The sequence below is a fragment of the Thalia democratica genome, chromosome 6 (assembly GCF_965202585.1).
Source record: "Thalia democratica chromosome 6, ktThaDemo2.hap1.1, whole genome shotgun sequence".
Taxonomy (NCBI): Eukaryota; Metazoa; Chordata; class Thaliacea; order Salpida; family Salpidae; genus Thalia; species Thalia democratica.
Window position 1 is genome coordinate 13,314,585 of NC_139170.1, and position 16,261 is coordinate 13,330,845.

General features: G+C 26.0%; 1 protein-coding gene across 1 annotated transcript; it reads left to right on the top strand.

Annotated features, from left to right (window-relative positions):
- The first annotated feature begins 7,054 nt into the window (after window positions 1-7,054).
- Window positions 7,055-14,141, top strand: LOC145838744 (uncharacterized). The gene is made up of 9 exons (XM_082946366.1): window positions 7,055-7,096; window positions 8,948-9,030; window positions 10,252-10,359; window positions 10,587-10,660; window positions 11,570-11,682; window positions 13,033-13,171; window positions 13,365-13,498; window positions 13,605-13,775; window positions 14,031-14,141. The coding sequence occupies exons 1-9, from the start codon at window positions 7,055-7,057 to the stop codon at window positions 14,139-14,141; spliced, it is 975 nt and encodes a 324-aa protein (XP_082802492.1).
- The last annotated feature ends 2,120 nt before the right edge of the window (window positions 14,142-16,261 follow it).

The window sequence follows — 16,261 nt, forward strand, 5'->3', positions numbered from 1 at the left end:
TTCAAAGCTAACTTTATTGTAACGCCACCAAAGAATGAGATAATCAGGGGCAATGGTATTATCTATTTCAGTGACTCAGAAACTTGTTTTTTTTCTCTTGTATGAAACAAAAGTTGACTGCCTATTTATCAACAAGGATTTACCCACCATCGGTTCTCAGCTGCCTCATGAGCATTCTAGTTGTTGCAAACTTAATAAAAACCTCCAAAGTAAACTGAACTCACATAATGTAACTTGCAATTGCTCAACAAGGAGCGCCTATTCAAGACTACAAGCGCAAATACTAGTATGATGCTTGAGTGGCTTCTACAAAGATATGCAGCCTCTACCTTTAATATATGTCCACATAATTCACTCGATCAAATAAGTGGGCCTCCACATGAAAAAGGGTGTAAAGTTTTTAAACCTGACTTGACATTTCTCAATTTAAGCTCATTTAGACTGACAACATTGTGCTTTTGAGGCAATTATGGCTATCAGGGGGTGTTAATTACTAATTAAGCAATATTTCTTTCTTCAAAGGGGTTGTTTATCAAAAAGAGTTTGGGAAACCCTGACCCTTTGTTGGTCAGCGCCCAGTTGGTCTTAAAACCAGATGAAACAACTTAAGCTGTTAGATAAGTTGTAGTTGATAAGCTAATTAATAATAGAACTTTCAATTATATTTATTATTTTTCAGTTTTAAGTTAATTAAAAAGATATGGTGTTTGAATTAAAAATTCAGTTAACAGAATTTGAGTGTAACTGCTACAGAATACTTAACATACTATATTTCTACATAAACCAAATGTTTTAATGAAAATTTTAACATTTAACCATTAACTCAAAACAAGTTCTGAAACTTTCAAGCATTCAAACTGAAAATAGCTGAAATTTTGACACTTTTTTCAAAAAAACTGATTTAGCCTGGCGCACACAAAAACTGTTGTTTGGAAGATAATACTAAACCTTTTGCTTTTCAACTCCAACACACGTACCAATTCATTAGCAAAAGTTTAAGCATATCTCACCAGGGATGAGGAGTTGAAAGTCTTGGAACGTATCCCATTAGGTTAACTTATAATGTATAACTGGAAACAAGACAGATAAGCTAAAAGAACTTTCACCTCTTAACAAATTTTTCAAAATGGAGACATGTGCTTTAGAAACTCTATTTAATAAGTACACTGAACCCAAAAAAAGAACATTAAACACCAGAATAGATACTTGAGAGTGGAAAGGGTATTATGGAGTTCCCCTGAGAGAAAGTGATAAGCATATTACAACAGTTATCACTCAATTTAGTAGTTTTTGTTTTACTAGAGCATTCCAAGGCTTTATATCATCTGATGATGGTTAAAATCATTGTTTTGCCACTACTTATCTGAATTTGTGAGAAAACAAAGATTTGTAGATGACACTGTGTTTTATGATTTAGAACGACAGCGTCACTATTGGCAAACAATAGATTTCTGGTAAAAAGTTAAAAGAGCAAGTATAATCCTTTATCCAAAGAAGTTCCAATTTTTCCAGAAGTCAGTTAATTGTACAGGAATTTCAAATGAACTTGTAGAACCTTTGCCAAAGTTTTTTGAGATTCCATTTGAAATTTCCTAACTTCTAAGTTTATCACAGATATACTGAGCTGGTTTTGCCTAATGAACCAAGTTTAAAATAATGCCAAACTTTCTGGCACCTTTTAGAGACTTTCTCATTCAAAAATTTAAATGCATATTGACAGAAAATTTGATACAAGCATTTATTGAATTAAAATAAATAATCATTGATACACTAATAAGCTATGTAGAATTTTTTTCCTGAGAAACTGACATGTCTAAGACCAGACTGATCAACACAAGGCTTTGGCTACTTTTTATGCAGAAACACTGCAACTGCAATAGCTGGTTAGCAGACTGCTACATCACTGGTTGGAAGGTGACACTTGCAGGCTCAAGATTTCAAATGGAGCAGAAATTAAATTATTCTGCCAATGATAGAGAGTTGCTTGCCATTGCTTGATTGTTAGAGCAGGCAAAGTTTTTCTGCAGCAAAGATCTTGTAGCTCTAATTAATCACAAGCCACTAGTAAAGATTTTTGGTGATTAAACAAATTCAGACAACATAAATATTTAGACTGAAAGAGCGCAAACTGCCATGTCTATTTGAAGTACATTGTATGCTTGGTAAAACCAATTTAGCTGCAGATGCTGCATCTTGTTATCCAACCTTGACAAAGAAATGTATTAGCATAATTATGATTTGATAGATGAATCATGTTTATTGCTACATTTTAAGTAACAAAGTATGTCATTAAATGGCAATGGCTTAAAAAGAAATTGTGGAAGAGAAATTTAATAAAAAGAACTTTCAAGCAGAGTTGCCACAGATCAAGAAAAAAAAAATTGCTGACTGTTTTAAACCAAATTCTTAATTAAAATCCAATCAAAATACACAATCAAAGATTTGAAAAATAAACAAATATAATTTTTTTATTTTTTTATTCCAAAAATTCAGTTAGACACTGAGAAAAAAGATGAATTGCAGAAGCAAAACTTTTTTAAAATAACATTAGCAGAATGCAGTTTTTTATGAGGAAAATCTTTCTTCTTAAGAGCATGTTTATATCAAATTTCCTGACTTTTCCTTTTTTTTTAATCCCTTGTTTTTTCTGACTTTGTGGCAACTCTGTTCAAGAGTTCCAGGTGTATTAGAGAGGAACGGGTCAAAATTGCACAAAGACCAAAATTGCACAAGGGGACTAAATTGCATGAAAACAAAATTGCACAAGAATCAATTTTGCAAGAAGATACTTTTGCACTTAGACAAATTTGCACAAAGACAATTTTGCACCAAGGGTCGATTTTGCACAAATTACAATTTTGCACAGAGGGTCTTTTTTGCACTAGAGTACAAAAAGACAGACAAAATATACATATAAAAAACAGAAAAAAAAGACTTAAAGGTAAATTAGTAAAACAAAAACAAAAATGAAAAAAAAGTTGCTGACCAAGGGTAAGGGTTAGGGGTAACAGTGATAGTAATAATAGTAAAAACTAAAATAAAAATATAACTAATTAAAATTATTATTCAAAAAAAATTAATAAATAAAAACAATTTAATTTTTTTTAAAGCTACCAACCGAGGGTAAGGGTAAGATGTAACAGTGAATATAAAAAAAATATTTCTACAATTAAAATCTAAATTTTTTTTTAAATTATAAAATAAAAAGAAAAGAAAAATTCAATCCTTTAAAAATTTCTCCATGCAAAATTGTCTGCTTGTGCAAAAGTGTCTTTGTGCAATTTGTCCCTTTGTGCAAAAGTGTCTTTGTACAATTTTGTCTTCGTGCAATTGTCCCCTTGTGCAAAAGTGTTTTTGTGCAATTTAGTCCCCTTGTAAAATTTTGTCCGCTCTTGCAAATTTGACACCTACCTGTACTAGAGATGGTCAAAGTTAAAACATGATTAAACTTTATCAGCATAAGTTAGATCATATGGTGTTTTGTACTTAAGTGAAAAAGTTAAACTAAATAAGGACTGAGTAATGGTGCCTAACCTAACTGTGGTGCAAGGGGAACTTTTTACCTTTTCTTAAAATTAAAATTAACTTTTGAGATATGAGGGGACAAAGTTAGAGTTTAAAAGGAACCTTATGGAAGGGAAAAATTAAAAAGTAAAAAATATAACTTTATTAACAATATATCTTCTCCTAATGTTATTAAGCCATTATTCTCAAACTTTCTCAGTTTGATCTTAACTTTATAATCAGGGTTGCCCTTTTTTTTTTTTTGCAAATTTTTTAAATTTCTTCCAGGTTTTTTTCAGAATTTCTTCTAAATTTTTGAAAGTACATTGTTTTTTGATTATTTTTAGTAGTAAGTCAATTTCAAGTTAAAAAAATGCTTTTGGTAGATTTAAATTACTTAATGATACTGTATTACTATTTTATAATTGTTTTTTTTTTCTATTGAAACCTGTACTAATATTTGGAATCATTTTCTTTAACTTTTTTTTTATATAATTGTTTTAAAGACTTTATTATGATGATATATAACATAGATAGCTATACAATAAAGTTAAAATTCCTTGTTAGTTTTAACTAGTTATTTTTTTAAAAACTACCAAGCTACCTAAAAAATTAATACTTTATAATAACTTTCAATAATTAATATAATGTTAAATAACAATGATAACAAGAACTAAGTGAAAGAACTAAAATATTTTTTAAAGAATGAATAAATAAAATTTGATATAACTTACAATTTGTCTTGTATTTCTACTTGCTTCACTCCACATTGGTCTTTTACAATAGTTTTTTTAGTGCAATTAAAATATTATCATTAAAAAATTACTAATCTTCTGTAAAATACAATGAACATTAACAAAAACAGCAAAAGAAATATTGTCTTATCATATTTTATACCCATTTTTAAAATTTGATAATTGAAATATTAAAACATACATGATTTATCAAGTAAAAACTACTTTACAAAACCTTAACAATTATTTTAAAGAAAAAAATTACAAAAACTTTATAAATGAAAAAGCTATTTTTACATGTCTAACATAACTATTGAACACATTTTTAGATAACTGCAAAAATATTAAACAACTCTAGTTAACATCTTATTCTGTTTTAAACAAACTATTTAAAAGATAATGTTTTAAAAAATGTTTAAACTAAGAAGAAAATTATGGGCATAGGGTAAAAACCTTTTTTTTGTTATAGAATTATTGTTTTTTATTTTGTTCCGACAGAAATTTTTAAATATTGCAAGGAACATTTCCTAAAAAATTTGAGGTAGTTATCTCAAAAAACGTAAGAGAAAATAGATTTTTAGTGAAATAGACCATTATTGCTGTTTTAGTCCTCCCATAAGGAACCTATTGTTGCCTCCGACTTTAATCAGCTTTATCGCAAAAACTATTTTGAATTTTTCAACTCTGTTAAAAGCATCTTGTAGCTTAGTAAAAACTATATTAAATATCATCAAATTGTGAAAAAAGAGTTATAATAAAGTTTAAAAACTTAAAAATTTCAAAATAAAATAAAAGACTTATTAAAAGTACAACAATTTAAAAAAAAATTAAGTCAACAAAACAAATGTGAGATTTATGAAAAATATCCAAACTACCTTGTGTTGGTAGTAAAAAAAATTAAGTCAGCCAGAGTTTTTGGAAAACTTTTAAATAGCCTGAGTTTATTTTGAGCGTGGCAACACTGTAGTAAATATAACTAAAATTTTAGCAAGCCAAAAAAAAAGTAAAATCCAGAGGAATCTAGTAATTCTTTTGATTATTGAATTTCATTAAAACTTAAACTAAAATATTTTTAATATAAATTCCCTTAAAAAAGGAAGTTGTAATTTTACTTAAGATTAGAAATGTTTATTACAATTAAAAAAATATTTAATGTTTGAAGTTATTTGTAAAATTAAAAAAAAAAGTTATAACCATACAAATCTGAATAATAATGTATTCTTTTTTAGTAGTAAGTAATGAGTTCATTAAAATAAACTTAGTAAGTGAATGTATTAACTTTATTAAATAATAGACATTTAGTAAGTTGTTTTAAGCTGACTATTTATATTTATTAAAATACACCACCATTTTTTTATTACTTGACTTAATAATATTTTGTTTATAATAAAACAAAGAACACATCTCAACAGGAACAAATTGTGAAGGTTTACAAAAATATCCGAAACTCATAGTGACAACACACAGTGAAAACTGTACTAGCAAACTGAAATTGAATAAAAATGAAACTAAATCCATTATGTTGTGTGAATTCGAAAAGTATCCTAAAAACCCCTACTTTACAATAAATCTTTCAAATGTAGTATATTTTATACAAAACTCACAAATTAAAAAACTTCCACTTAGATTTTTTAATGATAAAGAGTTTAAAAATATATGCGTTAAGAAGAAAATAGTTATCAAGCAGTCAACAACCACTGAAAATTATATAAAGAAAAATAAAGAGGAAAAAACTACTGCAACAATAACCATCAACTTGGAACAACTTATAATAATATTATTGTGCGGTCTTGCAGCAATGGTGATAGTATCATATTTTGTCTACAAAAAATTTAAAAAAGTTAGTTTGCTAAAAATGCTTTTCAAAAAATAAAACTTATAGAAGGTTTTTCATTTGATTAAAGTTTTGACTTGTAATAAAAGTTTTGTATGTTTTAAATCAATAGTACCCAAACTTCAAGGGCAAAAAATAGGGCAATATCGCTTATCTGGGAAAAAATTAACTTTTTATCATCAGTTGCTTATGCATAATTTTTTTCTTTTTTCAAAAATCAACTGTATAACATAACTTTCTGGTAATTGTTTTTTTTTTAACCTAAGTGCACGAAAAAGAAAACATTTGTAATTAAATCTATTAGATTTGTCTTAAAATATAAGAATATATTTACACAAAACATTATATATCTTTAAAAGATTTTTGAAACTTATTTTGAACTAACAACTTTTAAACAGAGATCGGAACCAGCTATTGAAAATTTCTTGATCGAGCGTGTTAGAGGAAAAGTCGGTTTTGTAAAATAATTTTTGAATCAAATTACTTCACCATTAGATTTTTAATTAATTAAATAATAACTAATTATTAAATACATTCTAATCAAGTCTATTAGCTTTTTTATGATTTATTATGTTAATCTTAAGTTAAACTTATTTTGAATACTCATAAAGATATCGTTTATTTACAAGCAATTTTATTTTAAGATATTTCGTATAGATTAGTTTTTAATTACGTTTAAACTTAAAAATTATTAAGCTTACATTAAATCTTAAAAACTTTCAATGTGTATTTTAAAATATTTATTTAAAAAGCGTAGTTTGCTTTCACAACAATTGTGCTATCAACTGAAACTTTATTTTTAAAGTAAACTTATTCAAAATAAATCTTTTAAAAATAGCTGTTATAACACTTCTACTTCATGCAATCAATAAGTCATGCTAGAATTAGAAGCATAACAACACATGACATTCACAAATCCTATTTTTAGTAAAGAAAAGAAAAAAATTATAAGATAGCTTAGTTTATTATTAATCAAAAAAAAATGTTCAACTCTTCTATGAATCTCACCAAAACATTAGAAAAAGTAGTTTTGCGATTAAAAGTAGTGATCTACCGGATCCAAGATCTGGAACCAGAACCGCCAAAAACTAGCCATCTTTTGCTTCGAACCGGATCTGGCCGGCTCCTAATTTTAAAAATAGGTCCGAAATCGGATCCGGCCAGATCCTAAAATTTAAAAAAATCAGTACCCGGATCCGGTCGGATCCTAGCTGAAATTTTGCCGGATCCAGTTACCTTGGGAAAGACTTTATTTTCCGCGATCAACTTCTTTTAATTTTATATACTTAGATTATTGTGGTTTGAATATTTAATATTAATGTTGTATTTCAAGCGAAACAGAATAATTAAATTTTAGTTAATCAGCTATTTGTTGTAAAAATGCAGGTACATACAATATTTTATCAAAAAATTATTAAGTTCACATCTTAATACTGACCATTATTTAATCAACTTTTAATGCAAATTTAAAAACTTTTTAGAGGAGAAAATATTTTTTTAGTTCCATTATAATAAATTTAGGGAGATATGAATTGCTTCTTCTTTTAAAAAAGTAAAGAAGCAGGGTTTACACACGGTCAGGATACTCAGTCAGGATAATTCAGAATAGTTTTGTAAATTTAAGAACTTTTAAAACTTCAAAAACATATAATCTAGATTTAATTTAAATAAGATTTAGTAATAACATAATAACACATAACAATCACACTTGCTCTTTTTAGTAAATAAAAAAAGATGTTATAACTTAGTTTATTTTAATCAAAAACAAATTTCTAATATTATATTAATCTCACCAAAACATTAAAAAAATAGTTTTGCGATTGAAAGTAATAACTGTAATACGTTAAAACTTGTAAAAGTTTTATTTTGGCTTAAATTAGCTTAAAATTTTGATCAGTTTCAACTTAACAAAAAAATTCTTAACTATACTTTAAAAATTAAATTTTAGTAATTTAACATTAAAAGCACTATCTAACATTTTAGCATTAAAATTTAACACTATTTTCTATTACGCTTAACTAGAATAATTTTATCAAAGTTAAAAACTATATTATAATGATAGATTATTAGTATAATTTTGTTATTGTTGGTAACGTTTATTAACAATTAAAATAACATTTGAATTTTTTTTTTTGTACAAATAAACAAAATACAACCCTACACTTACCTAAATCATAAAAGTATCTTAAATTTAGTTATAAATTTCTTATCTAAAGTAATGTAATCTTTATTAAAAATCTTAAATTTTTTTTTTGTTCAGTAATGTAATTAAAAGTGCTTTATAAAGGTTTTTAGATTTTAACTGTTTTTAAATATCTAAAAAAACTGTTGTCTTGGCCGATTAAGTCTTTAACAATAGTAAAAAATAGACTTATAATAATAATATTTTAGATAAAACAAACATTAGTTAATATTTGTTTAGGTTTGTTGTATGTTCGTGTAAATGCTTTGTTAATAACTAAGTGCTTATAAAATTATTTGTTTTATTAAATTAGATATATTTATGGAATAGTTAATATTTAATTAATATGTAATCTTTCTTTATTAAAAAATACTTTGTACTATATGCAAATTTAAACTAAAAAAAATTATTTAAATTAAAAAAACCTTATAGCACTATTTTGAGTAAAATCAAACTCTGTTTTAGTATAGTTTAAAAAAAACTTTTCTCAATTATCAACTTGTATCGTAAAAAATACAAATTAAGAAAAACAAACTTTTATTTTTTTCCTATAAGCTTTAAATTTACTTTTTTTGTATGAAAGTTAGTAAGAATTTATCAGAAAAACAATTTTAGTGATTTCTCTTGATAACATGTATAATTTCGCTTTGTAAAGATATTTTTATTTATTTTAAAAACCTTTTATTAACACAGGGAGGCAATGGATTGATAGTGGAGGCGTTCGACATGACTGTAAACGTGAAGTTCGCTCTCAAATTCGTCATTGCGTTTTCACAGTTAGTTTTCACTCTTTGGTTCAAAACTATAAAGTATATGTTGACTTAAAACTTTACAATAAGTTTCATTAACAAGATAAATGTTTGGAAAATATAAAATCATTACCACTAAAAGTTAAAATCTTACTTATTAAGCTTAAAAGCAGGGGCGTGTCTAGAAATTTTCAATAGGTTTGCACAATTTTTTCCTTCAATAATAAAGTATTTTGTGTAGATGCTTTTAGTAATACACATTGTATTATAACATAGCTCTCTACTAAATAACTGTCTAAATTTTCTCAATACATAAAAAATTTGAAAATTTTAACCCATCAGAAAAACTAATAAAACAGAATGCAAAATCTTAATTTGTAATCCAGTTCTTTAATTTTTAGTTTATAAAAACTTAAGTATAAACTTAGTTCTTGTTTTTGTATATTGTGTAGCTAACATGAATGAAAAACATTTTAAACATAAGAAACTTAAAACAAAGTACTAATCAAAAATACTAATTAACTTGTCTTAAAAATAGATAAAAATATTTAATGCTGTGTAAAAAATACTTAATTAAACAGTTTTAGTTGAAATAATTTAGCTAAAAAATCAAATTAAATCATAAAACAAACTAACCAAAGACGTGAACTATTATTTTACAATTTAATAAAAAAAAACTAAATTGTAAAACTACGGCTTTTCTAATGTTCAAAAAATGAAAACAACATGTGATTTTGTCAAAAGTTTCCAAAGTTAAAAGTAAAACCCTTTTTAGTTGTATAATCATTTAAAAATAATTTGGATTGGCTTATTTTTAATGAAAAGTTTCATTATTCAAGTTTTGCAACTTTTTTAGTTAAAATTTTTTTGTATAGTTCATTTTTTCGATAAAAAACGTATAAAACTTCATCATTATAACGTGATTCTTTAAAAAATATGAATTGAAGTTTACTTGATATCAAAAAGGAACTAAATTAAGATGAAATTTTAGTAATATATTTAGAAAAAAAGCAATATTAAATAGCTTTTTATAACGCTTTTTTTAAATTTTATATGGGTTGCACAGGAAACAGGAAACCTGTCAAAACACGCCCCTTTTAGCATTATTTTCTTTTTAAAAATATTTTAAGACCCACAATAACTTGGTCAAACTAACTCAAGCTAGTCTTTAAAAAAGTCTTCATACGTGTATAATTTTTTATTACAACAAAATAAATCATACAAAGTAATTAATTATACTAATATCAGAGAGAAACTTGATACAATCAAAAGAGAAGCTTCTGTCCACGCAGCAGTCCAGCATACCAACATTGTGAACTTCAAGTACTATTGGGTGGAAAGTGCTAAATCCATACGGTATTATTTCAGTTACTATTTCTGTTTTGTTTATACTACTACTTTTCTTTTTAGCCATTTTTTAAAACTTTTTGTCGTATTATTTTGTTACTTTGGTAATTGTTGTGAAAAAAAAAAAAAACTAAAAATGGTCTTAAACTTAGTCAAAGAAAAGCTACTGAGCTTTTCAATAAAAGTATAAAGACTGAAGCTTTTTTTAAAAATTGATAGTTAACATTTGTCTTTAGAAAATGGATCTCTGACATCGATGAAGAGATGTCAACTTATCTCCAACAGTTTTTCTTTCCAGACACACAGAAAAGTAAGCAATATAGTTTGACTAATTCAATTTTTTAAAGCTATATTATTTTAATGTACAATTAGCTACTTAAAAAAAAAGATTGTGTTATTAGTTGGTTTAAATAAAATAGTTTTAGACACCAAAAGGAAAAACTTAAAATATTATTTAGTTTTTAAGGATTTTATCGTAACAGTACAAACTTTTAATTAAACTTTTATTATGTGTCTTATGCATACAATATGTTTTACCCTTTTATAAATTAACTCAAGTTTTATTTAAAAAAAAAAATTTTTATCCCTAAAGTTTGTAATTAAATTTAAGAAAAACAGTTGATTTTATGATACGTAAAATACTAAAGAGCAATAATCTACTTCCTTTATCTTTTTTGCTTATAGTTTATTTTTTGTCAATGCTTTTTTTTTGTTTTTATAACAAAGTAATGAGAAAATTTTATCGTTTTTTCTATCTACTCCTAACCACAAAAATTTCCATCTGTATTATAAGATCGTAAGAAAAATTTTGTTAGTCCGTCAAAAACTGTTAAAAGTGATTTTCCAGTAGCTATATTAATCAAAGGCTTTCTTAAACTAACTTATTTTTGGTATTATTATTGTTATGCTTGATTATAGTCTGATGCATGTGAATAAAATAATAAAAATAAATCATACCGATAAAAAAGTCATTTAAACTTAGAAAAAATTAAAGCAAGTCAGATAAAAATAAAATTATAACTTAAAAACATACAAATGAGAAAAATTTTATAAACACCAAATAAATAGTATAAATACAGTAAGTATTTATTCAAGTGTAAATTTGAGCCTTAACATTACTAAAAAAGTTCTTGGCTTTTTTTTTCTCGTCTACATTTGTTTATAGTAATTTTGGTCGACATCACCGTAAAGCAACTTTAGTTAAAAATTTTCTCTGCAGTTTATGGAATAATGGTAATCTCACTCCAGTTAGCTGACACTGACATGCTGACCTATCACAACGCCACTTTGGAGAGAAGAAGTCTCATGGACAGCCTCCAAGCTTGCTACCAGGTGAAAAGCATTTACTCGTACAATCTTTATACTTACAATTCCCACCCGCGATCAATTCCTACCCGCACAATTCTCACTTTTTTAATTTTGTTTGAACTTTTAATTTTTTTCACTATCAATATTACGCCTAGGCCCTAACCCTTTTCCTTGGTCAGTAAGCGGTTCTCGAATTTATAGGGTGGGAATTAGTCGCAGATTGGAACTGAGCTTGATTTGTTGTAACTTTTTTGTTTGGTAAACAAACTGTTGAGTTAGGCTGAAAAAAAGTCTGTTGTATATATAGAAGTTGATTTAGAAAAGAATTTGATTAGATTTTTGATTGTAAATAAATTAAAAAATTAATATTGTCAAGCAAAAAGTTTAATAGTACAGTAACGCCTCGCAAATTAACGAACTCGTTAAGTTACGCAATTTAAAGTTCTCAAAAAATAAAATAGTTATTTGAAAAACCTTTATAATAGTACAAATTAAATTTATTGCATATATTAAATAATAAATACTATTTTATTAATATTTTTTTTATAAATTTTGCTTCCTCGGGTTTAATTACGCATTTTAACTGTGGACGCAATGTGCCTAGACTTGCGAGGGTTACTGTATAATAAATATTCAACTAGTATACACAAAAATAAAGTACAGTCTTAATAAAACTTCAAGAAAAATTCCATATCTTTATGAAGACATAATCCAGCAATTAAGTTAAGCTCTATAAAATTTATTAAACTAAAGTTACAAAAATCCTGTTTGGATTATAAGTTTATTTCTAAGATCAAGATTTAATACCAGCGAAAGTTTCACTAAGCGTACTTTTTCAAGTCAATTCATTTTTGCAAGAAAGGTCTTATTATTCAGGTCAATAAAACAAAGGTTTTGATAAAAAGACTAGTGCAAGGTTTCCTAAAGTGAGTAAGTGAAAAAAAAGAGTAATTCATTAGTAAAGGGGCGGTATCTAATAATAGGAGGAGATAATTATTTTAATTCTGGACTAGTGATAGGAGTTATACAAGATTTTATACTTTTTTACATAAATTTAATAACTATGATTTAATAGAACTAGAAATTTTACTTATCTTATTTTAACAATTTTTTGTATGCAAATGTTAAATTAACTGACAATGTCTCGTCGCTTATAAAATAAATACTAGAGTTATTTATTAACTACTGTGTACATTTTTTTTTTTTGATCTACCCACGCTTATTCTCGTTTGGATCTCTAGTAACTAACTCTATGCTACGTTATATCTTATTATACTTAATATACTGCTATTAATAAATTTCTACAATAGGTTTTTAAAAATCATAAAGTTCATAGTGTCTTATTCGCAAAAAAGAGCCTGCTTTGTTCAATAGATTTGCAATGCAATATCATTCATGCACAGCGAAGGTTATATGCACCGGGACGTTAAAATGGATAACGTCCTGGTTAGAACGGAAGGAAACCAAAACCAGTTTTTGCTCTCTGACTTCGGCTCAGCTAAAAAAATTGAAAGTATGTGCAAGTTTATATTTTTTTTTAGATAACTTGTTTGTTAAAACACAGGATTTTTATTAAATAGACAGTAAATTATCACTATTTTAAACAAAAATAAAACTCGCTAACATGCTTTTTACACAAAATTTCCATTCGCAAACTGAACTTCTTAATGAATTTTTTAAAGTTTAAAATCAAAATCTACATTAAGGAGTCGAACACGGACAAGTTCATCTTGGAGAAGTAGCAAGGTACAATCCAGGGGAAGCTGAAAGGCCCGTTCGTAGACTAGGTTGGAACACCGAGGGACAAATTGGAACGGAGCTATTCATGCCGAAGGAGCAGGTAAGTTGATCGTTGATTACCACAACCATCAATTAGCTTTAAATTATCGTTGATAATTATGTTCAAACTTTGTACTTTGTTCTCTTGTATAGACTACTAATTTCAGTTGAACGAACCTTTCGATTATGACGAAAGCGTTGACGTCTTCAGCTGTTCGCTTATGTTTGTACTGTTTATATCAAAAATCCCTGGAGATTTATTTGAAGTCACAGTTTCCAGGGCAGTTCAAAAGAATCTTCCAGAGCCGATGAATGAGAGTCCTCAACTTGAGATAGTGGTCTGTAATTCATAAAAATCATTGTCAGAAAATAAACTATTTACTAAATATATGAATATAAATCTAGAGATATAAAATCACTTGTTTTAAAAAACTTTAAGATTCTTTTTTATTTGTACTAAACAGTGTTTGAATTCAAAAACATTGGGTTTAATTTAAGTAAGAGTAGTTTTGATGGCGTTTTGGATGAATATATTTACTACAAGTTGTATGATGTGTGTACTCTTAATTTAATCTTACTTTATCTTAATGAAGGCTGCTAAATTGAAAGAAGCCCTGGACGAGAAGAAAGATTTACGCCCTACAATGGAAGAAATGAAGCAGCTATTTCGAGAGACCATAGTTTCTTTGCACAACAACCAATAAAGTTTCAAGTGAGTAGCAGTGGTACATGATACTTTAAATAAAAAAAAGTTTATACAATTAAAAAAAACGCTTTTCTAAAATTTTTAATTATTTTGTTTGATAATTTTTTGTTACATTTATAAAATCTTTCTTATACTTGTGGTTATAAAATGTTTTTTTAACCAATGAATTAGTAATCTGTGTTTGTTATATTCCAAATACTTTGTTATAGTCAACAAAAACTCTTGAAAAGTATACTTTGTTAAAAACTTCGTGTTTAGTAAAATTTATTTTTACAAATTTTATTACTTTTGACCTCTAAATATAAATATTATTATACTTATGCTAAAAACAAGTCTTTTATCTAAAAAACCAGGCTACTACTTGTTATATTCTCTGCTATAGGTTGAAGTATAATCACTTATTTGTGTTTAATACTTAAACTAAAAACAACTTTAGAGTTTTTATTCACTTTTTTAATTTTATGCACCTTTTTACTTTTTCACTTTTATTGTGTTTAGCAACTACTTTTTTTTAAATTTTTTTAGCATTTTAAACTTAAAATTATTTTAAACCTTCTGTGTTGTAGAGAATTTTAAAATTTTTGGTCGGTAAAATTAAATCACACCAATCTTATGCACTTTGATAACATTTTTCACTGCTTTTATTGATTTGTTGCACTTTTTTTATACATTTTTATGAATTAATAAATCACAAAATTACTTGTTGGTAATAGATAAACTAAATTTTGTTAATATGTTAGTTAAAAACAAAATGTATTTTTAGTTCTGTAATTATATAATACTTATTTTTACGCTAAAAAGTTTTCAGAAGAAACAGTAAATACTTGTTGTAGATGATTTAATTAAAAAAAAAACTATAACTTAATTACAATATTGTTTTACTTAGACAATGTGATATAAAAAATTATTTTAAACAAATTATAAATATAAAATTTTTAAATGATCTAAATATGTATTAAGTAATTTAAAAAAGTGAAGGATTATTACAAATTTAATTTTTTTAAATTGTAATGCAGAGCTTTAGCATATATATTAGATAGACAAAACTGTTTTTATGACCTCTACAGTGTATTTAAAATTTTGAACAATACTAAATTTTCATGATAAAGTATGTATATCAGATTGAAATTTTTTACTAAAATATTGTTACAACTACAACAAGTAATCAAAAAATTTCTAATTAAAAATAAACTTACTTGTTTTCTGATAACTGTGTCAGATGTTTTAAAGTTAATGTTTATGTAAGATCAAGACTGTATATACTCTAACAGTTTTGTATTCCTTTATATCAATAAAAATCACTGACCGTGTTATTACTACTAAGTATGCACCAGTGACGAACCGTGATGACGTTATTGAAATGTGGACTTACACTTCATTAATAGTCGCACTTCATAAAATTTGTCACAAAATGTGCCTTGACTTTTTAAGAACAAACAACTTAACATCATTTATTATGTAAGATTGATTAATCCGCGCTCCAATGGCATTATCACACTCTTACTGAAATATTATTATCATCGTATGATTATTCGGTTAAACGAAGAATCGACAGCTTTAAAATTATAACTGGACAAGATATATTAAAAAGTCTTTTTTGGCAAGACAGAAAAAAAATTAAAATTTTTTTATTACAATTAAATTACATTTAGTTATGGTATATGGTGTAAATGTTACAAATACAGAAATCTGTTGAGTTTTAAAATGTTTAGGTATAACTTAGTTTAACTTTTGTATAAATTGTTAACGTATTTTAATGAAATATTAGTAGTATACTTTTAATTTTAGAACTGTTGTTTTAGCGTGTAAAAATAAAATTGTCTAAATATAATCAAAAATAAAGCAAATTCAGGGGAAGAGTCATAGACAAAATTCCCTTTAAAATTCATGTCATTTTAGGGAACAATTTTGTATTTAAAAACGTTGCAAATAAGCATATCTTCATTGTAGAAACAAAAGTTGTTATTTATTTTGTATAAAAAGATTTTTTTAAGTTTAAAGATTTAATTTATTTTTACTTTAACTTAAATTTTTACAAAATATTTTTAAATATTAACATTAAGCAGTTATTGATTTAAACTACGTTACTCAATCCAAGCAGTATAAAGTATTAATACT